This window comes from Rutidosis leptorrhynchoides, chromosome 7 (genome assembly GCF_046630445.1).
Source record: "Rutidosis leptorrhynchoides isolate AG116_Rl617_1_P2 chromosome 7, CSIRO_AGI_Rlap_v1, whole genome shotgun sequence".
Lineage (NCBI taxonomy): Eukaryota > Viridiplantae > Streptophyta > Magnoliopsida > Asterales > Asteraceae > Rutidosis > Rutidosis leptorrhynchoides.
In genome coordinates, this window is record NC_092339.1 from 70,207,590 (window position 1) to 70,223,654 (window position 16,065).

A 16,065-nucleotide genomic window follows, 5' to 3' on the forward strand; every position below is an offset into this window, starting at 1 on the left:
CTAGGACTGTAACAGGATGGCGTGTATGTATTGATTATAGAAAATTAAATGACGCCACCAGAAAAGATCACTTTCCCTTACCTTTCATAGATCAAATGTTGGAAAGATTAGCCGGAAATAGTTACTATTGTTTTCTAGATGGATTTTCCGGATATTTTCAAATTCCAATAGCACCCGAGGACCAAGAGAAAACCACATTCACGTGCCCTTATGGTACTTTTGCTTACAAACGCATGCCATTTGGACTTTGTAACGCCCCTGCAACCTTTCAAAGGTGTATGATGGCGATTTTTCACGACATGATAGAAGAATGCATGGAAGTATTCATGGATGACTTTTCAGTCTTCGGTGATACATTTAAATCATGTCTAGTTAATCTGGAACGAATGCTAATTAGATGCGAAAAATCAAATCTAGTACTTAATTGGGAGAAATGCCATTTCATGGTTAAAGAAGGCATCGTTCTTGGACATAAAATTTCAAAAGAAGGAATTGAAGTGGATAGAGCTAAAGTAGATGTAATTGCTAAACTTCCACATCCCACCAATGTTAGAGGAGTTAGGAGTTTTCTAGGGCATGCCGGTTTTTACCGACGTTTCATAAAAGATTTTTCTAAAATTGCCACTCCTATGAATAAACTCCTAGAAAAGGATGCGCCATTCATCTTTTCAGATGAATGTATCAAATCTTTTAATATTCTTAAAGAGAAACTCACTAATGCACCGATCATGATAACACCAAATTGGAATCTACCATTTGAACTAATGTGCGATGCAAGTGATTTTGCAATGGGAGCCGTTTTAGGACAAAGGATTGAAAAACGATTTCAACCTATATATTATGCTAGTAAGACATTACAAGGAGCACAAACGAACTATACAACTACTGAAAAAGAACTCCTTGCTATTGTCTTTGCTTTTGACAAATTTCGATCATATCTCGTTCTAGCAAAAACGGTGGTCTATACCAACCATTCTGCTCTTAGATACCTATTTTCAAAACAAGATGCTAAACCAAGATTAATCCGTTGGATCTTACTCTTACAAGAGTTTGATATTGAAATCCGAGATAAAAAAGGAGCAGAAAATCTCGCCGCTGATCATCTTTCTCGTCTTGAAAATCCCGAATTAGAAATTCTGAATGAATCGGCCATACAAGACAACTTTCCTGATGAATATCTATTGAAGATAGATTATAAAGAAATCCCATGGTTTGCAGACTATGCAAACTACTTAGTTTGTGGATTCCTTGAAAAAGGATTATCGTACCAAAGACGAAAGAAATTCTTCAGTGATATAAAACACTATTTCTGGGAAGATCCACATCTGTTTAAAAGTTGTCCCGATGAAATAATACGCCGATGTGTATTTGGAGATGAAGCGAGTAAAATTTTAAACCATTGTCACACAGGACCAACAGGAGGGCATTATGGGCCTCAACTAACAGCAAGAAAAGTTTATGAAGCTGGATTCTATTGGCCTACAATTTACAAAGACGCACACCTTCTTTGCAAATCCTGTGATGCATGTCAAAGGGCCGGAAGAATAAGTCAACGTGATGAAATGCCACAAAATGTCATCCAAGTATGTGAAGTATTTGACATTTGGGGTATTGACTTTATGGGTCCATTTCCAAAATCTCATAATAATCTATATATACTCGTAGCCATTGATTATGTATCTAAATGGGCGGAAGCACAAGCTCTCCCAACTAACGATGCACGAGTTGTAGTCAATTTTTTAAAACGTCTTTTTGCAAGGTTTGGAACACCGAAAGCTTTAATAAGTGATCGGGGTACTCATTTCTGTAATAATCAACTTGAGAAAGTTCTTAAAAGATATGGAGTAACTCATAAAATCTCCACCGCATATCATCCACAAACAAGTGGACAAGTTGAAAATACAAACCGAGCTTTAAAACGTATTCTTGAGAAAACCGTAGGATCAAATCCGAAGGAATGGTCCATTAAATTGGAGGATGCACTCTGGGCTTTTAGAACAGCCTACAAAACTCCAATTGGAACCACACCTTTTAGACTTGTTTATGGAAAAGCATGTCATCTTCCAGTAGAAATTGAACACAAAGCATTTTGGGCTTTGAAGACATGTAATCTTGATTTACATGAAGCCGGACGTCTACGATTAAGTCAACTAAATGAATTAGAAGAATTAAGACATGAAGCATACGAAAATTCGTTAATCTATAAAGAAAGAACGAAGAAATGGCATGATAAAAGAATCAGAAGTTCAAAAGAATTTAAAGAAGGAGACAGAGTTCTTCTTTTCAATTCACGATTCAAGCTATTTCCTGGAAAATTGAAATCAAGATGGTCTGGACCATTCATAGTCAAAAGAGTTTTCCCATACGGAACGATAGAATTGATAAATTCAAATGGGATTGAATTTAAAGTTAATGGTCACAGAGTTAAACATTACATACAGGGTCCGATGGAAGTCGACAACGAAGTTAATCACAATTTCGACACCACAGCTAACTAAGTGTGGGGAGAATCAAATCTTTAAAGGATAATATGTATTTCTGTTAGAGTTAGATTGTCTGTTTTCGTGTAGTTCTCGAAAATGGAACACGTATGGTCTTTCCCTAGCAGACCCTAAAGAACTAGTCTTCTCCCCCCATTCTGAATTTTTATTTTTTTTAGGTTTTTACGAAATGAAGACTGCCTGTGAATTAAACCATGGTCTAATGCTACACGCTTTGATCACTAAAAGAAATAATGACATACTACCGAGTGAATTAGTATCAGTAATCAGAGAAAGAATGGACGGAGTTAGAAAAGGATCCAGATGCGAAGATAATAAGTTACAATTTGGTAAAGGAAAATCAAAATCCGCAGCGAAAAGAAGAGCACGACACCTAGAAAAATGTCACAAATGCGGAAAATGGTCACATGGAGGTAAATGTTCAAATAATCAAACCTATTCAAATACCGAATTTGTTACTTTATGCAGAGACGGACCGTTCATATGTTTAGAAGAAAAGACAATGAATGCTCGAGGTTACGCCTATGCAGCCATGGAAAACCAATTAAACCGACTATCTTATGAATATAATAGATCATATAACTAAGAAATCTATTTCACAGGTATGTCTGTACAGTTTTTATTTTTATTTTTATTTTTAACCTTTTGATAATAAACGCTAATTTGTTCGCTAAAAAGTATTAAATTGGTATTAAATAAAATTAGGTTTGGCGACCGAAATTATTGATATCCTTCAAAAATTTATTACATCACTGCGAAATTTAACGTTTATTCTTAAGGTATAAATATCTTTAATCAATCAACCCAAAATATTTCAAAAATTCGTCATGAGTTAAATTAGGTCTTGGAACCGAAATTACTTTACCGAAAAGAGGGGCGCATATTTTTGATAATATTTGATTGATTAAAGTGGGATAAAAAGACAAAAAGATTTTTAATTTTATTATTTTGTTTTTAATCTTAATATTTAAATCTTAAATTAATATTGTAAACTTTGTAAAAACAATATTTTTAAAATTGTAAATATTTGAAAAATTAATATAAGTTTGGTGTGAATTTATAATATGAATTTTTAAATTAAGTTTGGTGTGAATTTTTAATTTTTAAAATATGAATTTTTAATTTTATGCATTTCAAATTTTAAGTTTGGTGTGAATTTTTTTTAATTTTTAATTTTGAATTTTATATTTATGTTGTGTGAATTTAAAAACAAAAATTTACTTTATCTCATTAAGTTAAAAATATGATTTTTAAAATTCGTCGTAAGTTGAAGACTAGGTCTTTGAACCGAAATTGCTTTACCCGAGGGAGGGACGAGAACTTTTATTATCATTATTTTTAATCTTATTGATTTAAAGTATGCCAAAAACATTAAAAAACCCAAAAATCTTAGCTTTTAAAACAATCGCTACAAAAAGACAAATTTTAAAATTTTGTCGAGGGACGGACTAGGGCATCGTCCCGAAACGACCTCGTCCTAAATAACAAGGGAAACAAAATTTTAAAATTAATTTCTTAATTGTTTTATAAGTTAAAGATTATTAAAAAAAAAAAAAAAAAAAAAAAAAAAAAAAAAAAAAAAAAAAAAAGAAGTAACTCCGCGACTCGCGGAGTTTTCAGTGAAAACCTCCGCGACTCGCGGAGGGACAAAATTACAGAAAAAAAAAATAAAACTAGCTGCTCGAACTGATCACTCTCCCACACACATAAACACCCAAACACAGCTCGAAAAGAACCCGAAAACCCACGAATTTCACCCCCAAAAATCTCAATTTTTAACCGTTAATCACCAAATTTTTTGCTAAAATCATGTTGAGAAGGATGATATCTAGGAACTACTCAAGAAAACAGACTGAAAGGGGTGAATCTTCATCCCAAGCCCGCCATGCTCCTGCTGAGAACTTGGAACAACAGGAGGTAGATAACTACTACAAGCAGGATGTACCTCATCCAGTCATGACCTTTTCAGATATGCACTTGGAACAGTTGCACCCGAACCTGCGATTTGACAGACTTTGGATAGATTATCCAAAATATCAACGGGGTTTGCATACTCTTCACTCTAAGGTTGTTGAGGTACCAAGGGTCATAGAATGGGGACCCTTGGAAGCTGTAGAATTGGCCGGGCCAATTAGGGAATTACTGGTACAGAGGTATGGTAATTCTTCTTTCAATGACTGGATATGTTTATTCACCATACGCAGACCTGTATATAAAGTATGGTGTGAAGAGTTGTTATGTAGTATAGAGTTGAATGATCGGGTAGCCAGTTTAACCGATCGTTCTTTTATTAGATTTTTGTTAGGCGGTTCGATGCGCCACATGTCTTTACTGGACATGGCTCAGGCTTTACGTATATATACGCCTGAGGAATTAGCGTCTGCCGATTGTAGAGGATTGATACTAAACGGTAGGAAAATAGATGAAAATTTTGATACACACGGTGTGTGGAGTCAAATGACAAGCCATCACCGTTTTAAAGGGGGAAACTACTCTTATTTGGATATAGATAGAGCCGAATTAAGAGTAATACATAGGTTTTTAGCTAACTCGATTACACAAAGGGGTAAAAACAAAGAAAAGGTAAATGAACAAGATCTGTTTTACCATATGTGTATTCGAGACCCACACAGCGCTGTAAGTATACCATATTGTGTGGGTTATTATTTATCAGCTATGGTTCGAGGGATGCGTCCACATAGCATAATAGGGGGTGGTATTTTTATTACTTTGATTGGTGAATATCTCGGTGTGGATATAAGTCGGGGGGGATTATTAGTAGAAGAGCCGGAACCCCGCGACACTATAGGTTTAAATGTGTACCATGGTGCGAAAGTTTTGAAGCGGCGAAACAACGCCGCAGTACGATACAATGGTAGACATCCACAGGTAGAGAGAAACCAGGAACAAGGTAATGTAGGAGGGGGGCAAGAAATGCATAGGTTTATAGCTTCTCAGGAATACGAAAATGCTAGACAGAGAGCATTTGAAGATTGGCAAGTTCATCAGAACCAGATCATAGCGCATTGCCAACATATAGGTAGAAACTATATTCCTACACCGAAGCCCGTCTTCCCTCCTTGGTCGATAGAGATGCAGCCACCATATCCTACGTATGACCCTGCCGAGGCATTCTATAGCACTTATGGTTATGCGTGGAACCCCTATTGGTACCAATATCATCCTTAGTTTACTTATTTTTTTTTTTATTATTTTGTAATTTGTAATTATTGATATATTTAATATTTTTGTTAATATTGTAATCATTTTTATATTTATCTAACTTTTATTCTTAGATTTTAATAATTTTTGAATGTGGGGTAATAAACCAAACTTCAAAAATATGTATATATGTTTGCAGTTTATCTTATGTACACAACAGGGTAAAACAACGCATTTTCAAAGACTGGCATTAAGTTCAGCAAAAGCAAGTAATTTTGACGACAATGATGCAAAATACATGTGAAATAACAACAAGACGGAATGAACAAATGACGTGCACCATTTATCATTCAGCAAACAAACGCCAATATATTTGGAAACTTTGGTAAAAATTTAATCATTTTCACACAAATCACCCTCAATAATTTAAATTGTTACTGATTTCTTGCAAATGAGGGCATTGCAAGATCTTAAGTGTGGGAAGGGATTAAATTCTTTCGGATTTTAAAATTTTTATATTAAACACTTGGTTACCATTAAAAATACTAGTAAAGCAGTAGTTGTATTAGAATCTAGTGCTCTCTGATAAAAAAGAACAGCCCTAGTCTTATATACTGACTACCCAATTCTAGTAAAATTTTTGGAAATTTTCAATTAAATGAATTAAAATCATGTTTATACATATTTATGAACGATAAAACTAGGTTTCAAACACCGAAATTATTGTTACCTCGGAAAGGACATAAATTGAGAAACAAACTAAAATGTTAAAATTCATTTAAAATAGAATAGAGGACGATAAAAAGAAAAATAAAAAGCCAAGTGTGGGAAAATTTACCAAGTTATTTTTAACATATGCCACATATATTTGTAATAAATAACTGAAAATACTTTTGCTTTGGACTAAACTAAACTGTTTTACCCGATGAAAGAAAAGAAGAGATGGATCTACACGATGAATCAATTCCATCATTAAAAGGAAGTAAAGTCTTCCGAAAAAGACACGCGCTTTTTGATTTAGGTCATGAAGTTGTCGTTCAGACCAGCTGTAGGTTGACGAAAAATCTAGAAAAGTCATCACTAAAATCAGCAGGAAATCCACGGACCTCAGCATAAAACAGGGTCGCCAAGTGGTCAGATTTATCCTAACCATGAGAAGGATTTATCTCGTACAATGGGGAGGCACCGTGCAAATTAGCTGGATAAGACTAATGAATCAGATCCCCAGAAAGGATAATCTCCTTAAAGATTAAAAATCAGCTTTTAAGACTGATATTACTCAATCCTAGAGATTGACCTTAAAGATTGAGAATTCAAACTCATGGAATTCAATGATATCTAAACTCGAGCTTAAACGAAAAAATATTTTGATCAAAATTATAAACCGATTTGTTTTCTGAAAATCCATTTTCAATGCGTTCATTACCATTGAACGTAAAATCCTAGGAATTCACCTGGAATTCATTAGGTCACCTGAACTAAATCGGGTGTCAACCGTAAGAACGGTGGTTGCATAGCATGGTCAAAGACAGGACCTTGTGCCAGACCGAAAAATTATAAGGGTGAGCTTTACTATTGCTCCTACCAAGGATAGTAATTGCGTCCGACACGTTATAAACCATAATCAAAAGCATGTCACGGGACATTGCCTTAAACAGTTGCTTGTTCAACGCTTTCCTTTACAACCGGACGGTAGTTTGCCGAAAGGTAATATACGGAACAAGTAAACTGGACGTGTTGCTTTCCAAATACAAGGTTAGCAAGTGGGTGACACAAAACCGCAAGTTTTGAGCTAAAATTTTCAAATCTGAAACCCACCAAACCCACAAAAATATTTTGCAAACACCGGTAAAGGGTTATTCCGGAAAACTTATCTAGGGTAAAAACTAGATTTAATTTTCAAAAGATCAAATGTTTTCATAAAGATCCAATTTCCTTAATGGATCTAAATTTTTATAGTCATGTGGGACTGTAAACCATATCGTTACTACCATTGTTTATACCGCCGTATAGAAATCACTGATGTACAAAGTGTGAAGAATAAAAAAGTGATTCTAGTATTTCAAGACGATATTGCTTGAGGACAAGCAACGCTCAAGTGTGGGAATATTTGATAATGCTAAAAACGAACATATATTTCATAGCATTATTCCTCAAGAAAGACAAGCTTTTAGTTGCAATTGTTCTATTTACAAGAGATATTCGTTTAAATAATAAAAGGTGAAGACAAAAGACAGATTCGACGAATTGAAGACGCAAACGACCAAAAAGCTCAAAAGTACAAAAGACAATCAAAAAGGTTCCAATTATTGATAAGAAACGTCTCGAAATCACAAGAGTACAAGATTCAAAACGCAAAGTACAAGATATTAAATTGTACGCGAGGACGTTCGAAAATCCGGAACCGGGACTAGAGTCAACTCTTAACGCTCGACGCAACGGACTAAAAATTACAAGTTAACTATATATATAAATATAATATAATATATAATTAATTATATTAATTATATATATATTATATATATATAATAAAAACCGTCGGCAGCCAGAAACTCCAAGGGTGTGAAATGAAAATACCTCTCCGCGACTCGCGGAGTTTAAAGGGGTTTTTGCCGCGAGTCGCGGAGCCCCAAAAATCATTCCTGGCTATAAATCAACCCGAATTCTGATCGAATTTATCATCCTTTTTCTCTTCCTCTTCATAAGTAATATATATTTATATTTATAATTTATATTTTAATTTTAATTATAATAATAAGGGTATGTTAGCGAATGTTGTAAGGGTGTAAGTCGAAATTCTGTCCGTGTAACGCTACGCTATTTTTAATCATTGTAAGTTATGTTCAACCTTTTTATATTAATGTCTCGTAGCTAAGTTATTATTATGCTTGTTTAAAACGAAGTAATCATGATGTTGGGCTAATTACTAAAATTGGGTAATTGGGCTTTGTACCATAATTGGGGTTTGGACAAAAGAACGACACTTGTGGAAACTAGGCTATGGGCTATTAATGGGCTTTATATTTGTTTAACTAAATGAAAGTTTGTTAATGTTAATATAAAGATTTACAATTGGGCGTCCCTATAAATTACCTTATACACTCGATCGGACACGATGGGCGGGGTATTTATATGTACGAATAATCGTTCATTTAACCGGACACGGGAATGGATTAATAGCCACTAGAATAATTAAAACAGGGGTGAAATTACATTCAAGGGTAATTGGTGTAATTGTTAACAAAGTAGTAAAACCTTGGTTTACACGCAGTCGATAACCTGGTGTATTCATTAAACAAAGTATTAAAACCTTGTTACAATTCGAATCCCCAATTAGTTGGAATATTTATCTTCGGGTATAATAATAATTTGACAAGGACACTTGCAATTTATATTTATGACTGATGGACTGTTATGGACAAAAACCAGACGGACATATTGAATAATCCAGGACAAAGGACAATTAACCCATGGGCATAAAACTAAAATCAACACGTCAAACATCATGATTACGGAAGTTTAAATAAGCATAATTCTTTTATTTCATATTTAATTTCCTTTATTTTATATTTAATTGCACTTCTAATTATCGCACTTTTATTTATTGTTATTTCATTTTATCGCACTTTTAATTATCGTACTTTTTAAATTATCGCAATTTAATTTTTATCGCATTTTTATTATTCGCAATTTCATTATCGTTATTTACTTTACGCTTTAATTTAAAGTCTTGTATTTATTTTATATTTTACATTAGGTTTTAACTGCGACTAAAGTTTTAAAATCGACAAACCGGTCATTAAACGGTAAAAACCCCCCTTTATAATAATAATATTACTTATATATATATTTGTATTTCTATAAAAGTAAACTAATATAGCGTTGAGCTTTGCTTAAAGATTTCCCTGTGGAACGAACCGGACTTACTAAAAACTACACTACTGTACGATTAGGTACACTGCCTATAAGTGTTGTAGCAAGGTTTAAGTATATCCATTCTATAAATAAATAAATATCTTGTGTAAAATTGTATCGTATTTAATAGTGTTTTCTGCTAAAATTTAATAACTATTTTATATACACCTCGCTGCACATCAAGGGGGGCTGTTGGAAACTAAACTTGATTGTGGGCTATTTGTTTTGGATTTGGGCTTGCAAGTATACAAATATTTTGGATCAAGATTATAGCCCATTATGTAGAAACTTCTTGTAATATGTAGTAGTGAAAGTGTGTAGAATGTGTGTAGAATAATCTTGTAAAATATCTAAGTCTAGAATTATCATGAGAATACTTAGGAAATATCTAGATATTAGATGATGAAGTATTCTAGACTAGTCCATGGTGTAGTATAAATAGATGGATTCACCTCTCATTTGTAATTAAGCAACAAAGCAATTCAATAAGCAAATCAAGTAATAAACAAAGCCTTCAAGATCAATCAAACTTCTAAATCATCAATCATCTCTTCCACAAATAATATACATAACCTCCTATTTCTAACAGTTTTGCCATTGCAAGCCGCGTTTAGACGGCCGCATGGGTGTCGGGATGGATGTCTTCATAGGTAGTTGAACATAGAATGTGTAAAAGAAATGTGCCCGTGTGAAGAGTCTTGTTCCAATCAACAGGTTACATATTTTTTACAATTTGAATAACCCTTCTATATTTTTGTCACGTTTGTTTACTATAATACGTACAGTGCGCGCATTTCTGTATAATTGCAGTTTCAAAAACGCAAGTTTTCAAAACTGAAATGTGTTCCATCTGGAAAGAAAGGGCTTGGACTTCAGTTGATGGAGGATATCCCCAAAGGGAGGTTCGTTATTGAATATGTGGGAGAGGTAAAATGTCTCTACTTGTATAATTTAATTTATTTTTGTTAATTAATTTAATCTTTCTTTTATTTCTTGATTTGTAGGTTCTTGATATACGTTCTTATGAAGCTCGACAAAAAGAATATGCTTCTAAGGGTCATAAACATTTCTATTTCATGACGTTGAATGGCAATGAGGTTTCTTCGTCTTTAATAGTTTGGCTTTGTCATTGTAATTCATCAATATTTAAATTTTTTCTGGAGGGAAAACATGCAATACGAGATATTATGCACAATAACTATTGATGTAAAAATATACTCATGGTATAGTATCACGTAAAAGTCTTTATTTATGTATATTTGGTTAAACTAACATGGTTCGGGTTTTGCTTGTTTTCTTTTTCCTTAATTTTAATTTCCAGGTAATAGATGCTTGTGCAAAAGGAAATTTGGGTCGTTTTATAAATCACAGCTGCGAGCCAAATTGTTGCACTGAAAAGGTTAGGATACTTGCTGCAAGCAAACTGCTTTTATGCAAAACAAAGACTGTGTTTATAGAGTATCAAATTATTCTAATTGGCATGCTTACCGTTCGAGTCTAATTTCGTTAGAAATAAATCTAATGTAATCTATTAGGTGTCGTTTGTTTTTTAGTCTGCATATCTTATTATGTCTTATGTTTTCGCGCTCGCACACATTATTACTGAAGGCTGTTTGTTTTTCAGAAGACATATGACAAAATAATGTCTTATTCTGTTTGCAAACTCGCAGACTTAGAAATGTGCTTCTAAGTGCTGCAGACAAAATTAAGTTATTTTTCAGATATAAAAACAAACAAGAAACAGTCTTCGGTATTCAAGATGCAGACTTTTGGACTACATCTTCTTTACAGACATGGTCTGCAGACCTTCAAACAAAAACATCTTAAAAAACGAACAACACCTTAGTATCTTAAAATCTCAAGTTCACTAAAAAGCTACTCGAGGAGTAATTGGCTGGGACCTTGAAGGGAGTAATCGGAAAATTGGGGATTAATCGAAGGTTGACTAAATTTGACTTTGACCGATTAATCCCGACACTAAACTAGTCCGAACTAATTGAATACTCGTGTTCCAAATTTCAAGAATTTGGTCGTAATAAAGGATATAATTGACAACTCGAAGTTGTACTTCAACTCCGGTTAATCCCCGATTTATGGTGACCAATTAATCGTTACTTTGACCGATTAACCGGATGTTGACCAACGGTTGACGGATTTTTGATTATTCGGATTGGTTATCTAAAAAACGAGTAATCCCGAAGTCGACATGCTAGTTGGTGGATTTGAATCTTGATATTTATTAAATTTTATTAAATTTATTAAATTTTGTTAAATTTTATTAATGATATTTTATTAATGATATTAAATTTTATTAAATTTTGTTAAATTTTCAATCTTTATTAAATTTTGTTAATGATATTTTATTCAGGGAGAAGAACCGACATTCGATTACAACTACGTAAGAGTTTTTGGGGCTGTTGCCAAGAATTGTGTATGTGGCTCATCTAAGTGTCGGGGAGTTATCAGTGTTGATCCACTAAATGACGAAACAGTTGTTTTAGGTGATTCCGATGATGAATATCCAGAACATGTTACGTTGTATGATAACACGAGCAATAAACTGGATCCTATAATATCTGGAACACAAACATCAGAAAGAACATCATTGGTTTCTGACTTGCCTGATGTCGATGAGAAAAATGAAGATGTTACGACTACTACCGATTCTATAGAAATGGAAGTTTCTACCGAAAGGTCTTCATTAGAAAGTAAAATAGAGTTTAGGGAGGAAATATTGGCACACGATGTTTCTTTTGAAGGGGACAACGTAAATAATGAAATTTCCTCTCGAGATGCATTAAATGACTCTGTGGTAGAAGGAGATTTGAAACAGTCAATGAAGAAACCAAAATCTAACACAAATTGTAACAAGTGCACAGTTTTAAAGTCGAAATCCCGCTCAAAATTGCCGTCTCTTTCATCGGCACTGAAGAAAGGGAAATTGAAAAGTACACAACCAGAGATCGATAGGAAGCCACTTGTAGAGCCTCAAAAACCGAAAAGGCTAGTGGTAGATAACTTAACTGGTCGATTTGGAGCAGGTACATGATATTTTTTAGTTGTTATATATAATATATATTTAATATTTAATTTCTGTATGTTTTAGTAATACAATATGACTCCATTTTATAAGTTTTCTGCTTACACTACAAGAAAAATGAGCCTCAGTGACGAAGGCTATTGGTCACTAATAACACTAAAATGGTCACTGAATCAAATTAGTGACCAAAATAGGTTGATCACTTCTCGTCACTATAGATCAGTCACAAAATATTTTTAGAGACCAAAATATCAAAATTGGTCACTATAGTGACCATTTGTTTGGTCATTAATATCGTTTAGTGACCACTTTTTTAATGGTAACTAAATAGCATTATTAGTGACCAAATATTGAGTTGTCACTAAAAGATCGTCATAAATGAGCATTTTTCTTGTAGTGTTAATATGTTGCAGTTGAAGAGGCACTTAACACCCTGCTCAATAAGGACAAGGGAATAAGTAAAAGAAGAGTAAGTATAACACTATGTATTCTAATATCTGTTGGTTTACCATGTTGTGTGTGTGTATATATATATATATCATATAGAAAAAAATATTACTATATGTTTGCTGTGTCTCATCATCAGAAGTACATCTATTTTGTTTTTCTTTGTGTGTTTGTGTGAAGGATGCTTCAAAGGGGTATCTGACACTTCTATGTTCAACTGCTTATAGAGGCAACGGGAAAGGAATTCAAAGGTTTCTTTAACACGATCTTTTTAATTATTATTATTTTTTTAAACAAATAAATAATTAAATGTCGAAGCAACTCAGAGAGACTACTTTACTGATCCGTATATTAATCTTAATTTAACTTTTTCAGCAATCGTGACCTATCTATGATCATGGGTGCACTTCTCTCAACAAAATCTCGAACCGTTTTGGTTGATATAATTAACATGAATGGTATAGTTTTTTTTATTGATTTATTAAATATACTTAAATAATTGTATGTTCTTGATGAATGGTGCATTATTTTCTTGTGAGGTACAGGTTTGCAGATGTTGCACATCTTACTAAAGCGTTACAAAAAGGATTTCGACAAGACTCCAACACTCCGAATGCTTCTTAGGGTAAATATTGTTGGAAGCTTCGACGAGCCCAACACACCACTATAGAGGATCTAGACTATACTAGACTCACTACACCAACACTTCGACGTTGGTTAGCCTTTAATTTTATAAATCCTTAGTGCACAATGTGCTTAGGCGACATTGTCGACCATATATCTTTAGGCGGTATAACCGACCAGGTATTACTTAGGCGGCAGAGCCGACCATATAATAAGAACAACAAAAGTGCACTAAGAACTTAAACACAAACTAAGGTTTGATCGGGAAACTTAACAAAAACACTTATATTAAATTACAATTACAATATTACTTACAAGCTTTCTCTTCTCTACTTTCGCTAACTCACACTCTTCTTCTCTTCTTCACAACTCACTTCTTATTTAACTCTCACAACTTCACACAACACAAATGAAATCTCCTCCCATATTTATACTACTCCATGGAACATTCTAGAACCTAGATATTTCCATGGATATATAAATATCTAGATATTTCTACAACCTACAAATATCTAGATTTTTCTTTTACATTTCAATTTCTAGATTTTTCTCTCATATTCTAATATCTAGATATTTTCTTATACATATTAATATCTAGATATTTTACCCATATACATTTACTAATTCCATATTATTCTAAATTTGCATTGTATTTTAACACTCCCCCTCAATGCAAATTTTCTTCCAACGATATCTTGCAGACCATTCCAAGTGCTTCTCTGAATTTTGTAAACTTCGGTTTACTTAGGCTCTTGGTGAATATATCTGCTACCTGTTCATCTGTCTTTGTTGGCACCATCTTGATCTCCCCTTCAAGGACCTTCTCGCGAACATAGTGATAGTGTACTTCTATATGTTTTGTTCTTGCGTGAAAGACTGGATTCTCTGCTAGACGTATAGCTGATAGGTTATCGCAGAAAAGCTCTACTTGATAGTCTGTTGATTGATGAAGATCTTCCATTAGTTGTTTCAACCATGTAATTTCTTATGTTGCTGACGATGCCGATCGATATTCTGCTTCAGTGCTTGACAAGGATACTGTTGGTTGTCTCTTGCTGCACCATGATATTACTCCTGATCCAAGACTAAACATGTATCCAGTTGTTGACCGTCGTGTATCATAGTCTCCAGCGTAATCGGCGTCACAATATCCAGTCACGTGACATTCTTTTGTTTTCTTGTACAAAATGCCAAAGTTAATAGTGTCTTTAACATACCTTAAGATGCGTCGTACAACATCAAGGTGAGGCTTCTTCGGATTGCACATGTATCGACTAACCACTCCAACTGCATAAGATATGTCTGGCCGGCTTAGTGTGAGATAAATAAGACTTCCGACCATCTTTCGATACATGGTAACATCTTGAAGACTTTTTCCTTCATCTGCTCGTAGTTTTGTATTCGGATCCATCGGAGTTGAGATAGGTTTGCAATTAAGCATTCCGTACTTTTGTAAAAGATCTCGCGCATATTTCTGTTGTCCCAGAAATAATCCTTCTCTTTTCTGCTCTATTTCGAGTCCAAGAAAATGTTTGAGTTCTCCAAGCTCCTTCATATGAAATCTGATAGACAGATTCTCTCTTGTTCTTTGGATCTCCTCATAGTGATCTCCCGTGATGATTAAGTCATCCACATATACTAGCACTATGGCTAGTTTTTCTTGATCTTGTTTCACAAATAAACTAGAATTTGAAGGAGCAACTGTGAAACCACTTTGTACTAAGAACTCGCCAATCTTCCCGTACCAAGCTCTTGGAGCCTGCTTCAAGCCGTATAGTGCTTTCTTTAATTTGCAGACATGGTCAGGATGAGACTTGTTCTCAAAGCCTCTTGGTTGCTCCATATAAATTTCTTTGTCAAGTTCTCCATGTAAGAAAGCGTTCTTGACATCCATCTGCCACAGCTTCCAAGATTTGCTAGCGGCTAAAGCTAGTAGAGCTCGAATTGTTGTGATCTTCACCACTGGACTAAACGTTTCTTCATAATCCAGCCCATATTGTTGAGAAAAACCTCTAGCAACAAGTCGAGCTTTATACCTTTCAATGGAGCCATCTGATCGAGTCTTCACCTTGTAAACCCATTTACAAGATATTGGTTTTAAATCTTTTGGCTTTGGAACTAAACTCCATGTCTGGTTTTCTTTTAGTGCATTAATTTCTTCTTCCATCGCTTTCTGCCATTCTTGACTTTGTGCTGCTTCTTCATAAGTGGAAGGTTCAATAGGTATTGATTCATCCACATGAGCAGCATTGGCATACCTCGGATTAGGTTGCCTCGGCCTTGTTGATCTCCGTAATTCTTGCACATGCTCCTCGGCATCCATTTGGCTTGGACGAACCTCTTCGGATGTAGATTGATGTATCCCAGTTTTCCATG

The 16,065-nt window shown here is 34.2% G+C and overlaps 1 protein-coding gene across 1 annotated transcript; it reads left to right on the top strand.

Annotated features, from left to right (window-relative positions):
- Positions 1-10,166: 10,166 nt before the first annotated feature.
- Positions 10,167-13,316, top strand: LOC139858630 (uncharacterized). The gene is made up of 6 exons (XM_071847462.1): positions 10,167-10,292; positions 10,389-10,505; positions 10,583-10,675; positions 10,900-10,977; positions 11,947-12,619; positions 13,246-13,316. Exons 1-6 carry the CDS (start codon positions 10,257-10,259, stop codon positions 13,290-13,292), a joined length of 1,044 nt encoding a protein of 347 aa, XP_071703563.1. The 5' UTR covers positions 10,167-10,256; the 3' UTR covers positions 13,293-13,316.
- Positions 13,317-16,065: the final 2,749 nt, after the last annotated feature.

Bases quoted from the DNA above. Each gene is read 5' to 3' on its own strand.
- LOC139858630 (XM_071847462.1), top strand. From the start codon at position 10,257: ATGTGCCCGTGTGAAGAGTCTTGTTCCAATCAACAG. The intron at 10,293-10,388 runs GTTACATATTTT...GTATAATTGCAG, and splicing joins AGTCTTGTTCCAATCAACAG to TTTCAAAAACGCAAGTTTTC. The intron at 12,620-13,245 runs GTACATGATATT...GTTTGTGTGAAG, and splicing joins AACTGGTCGATTTGGAGCAG to GATGCTTCAAAGGGGTATCT.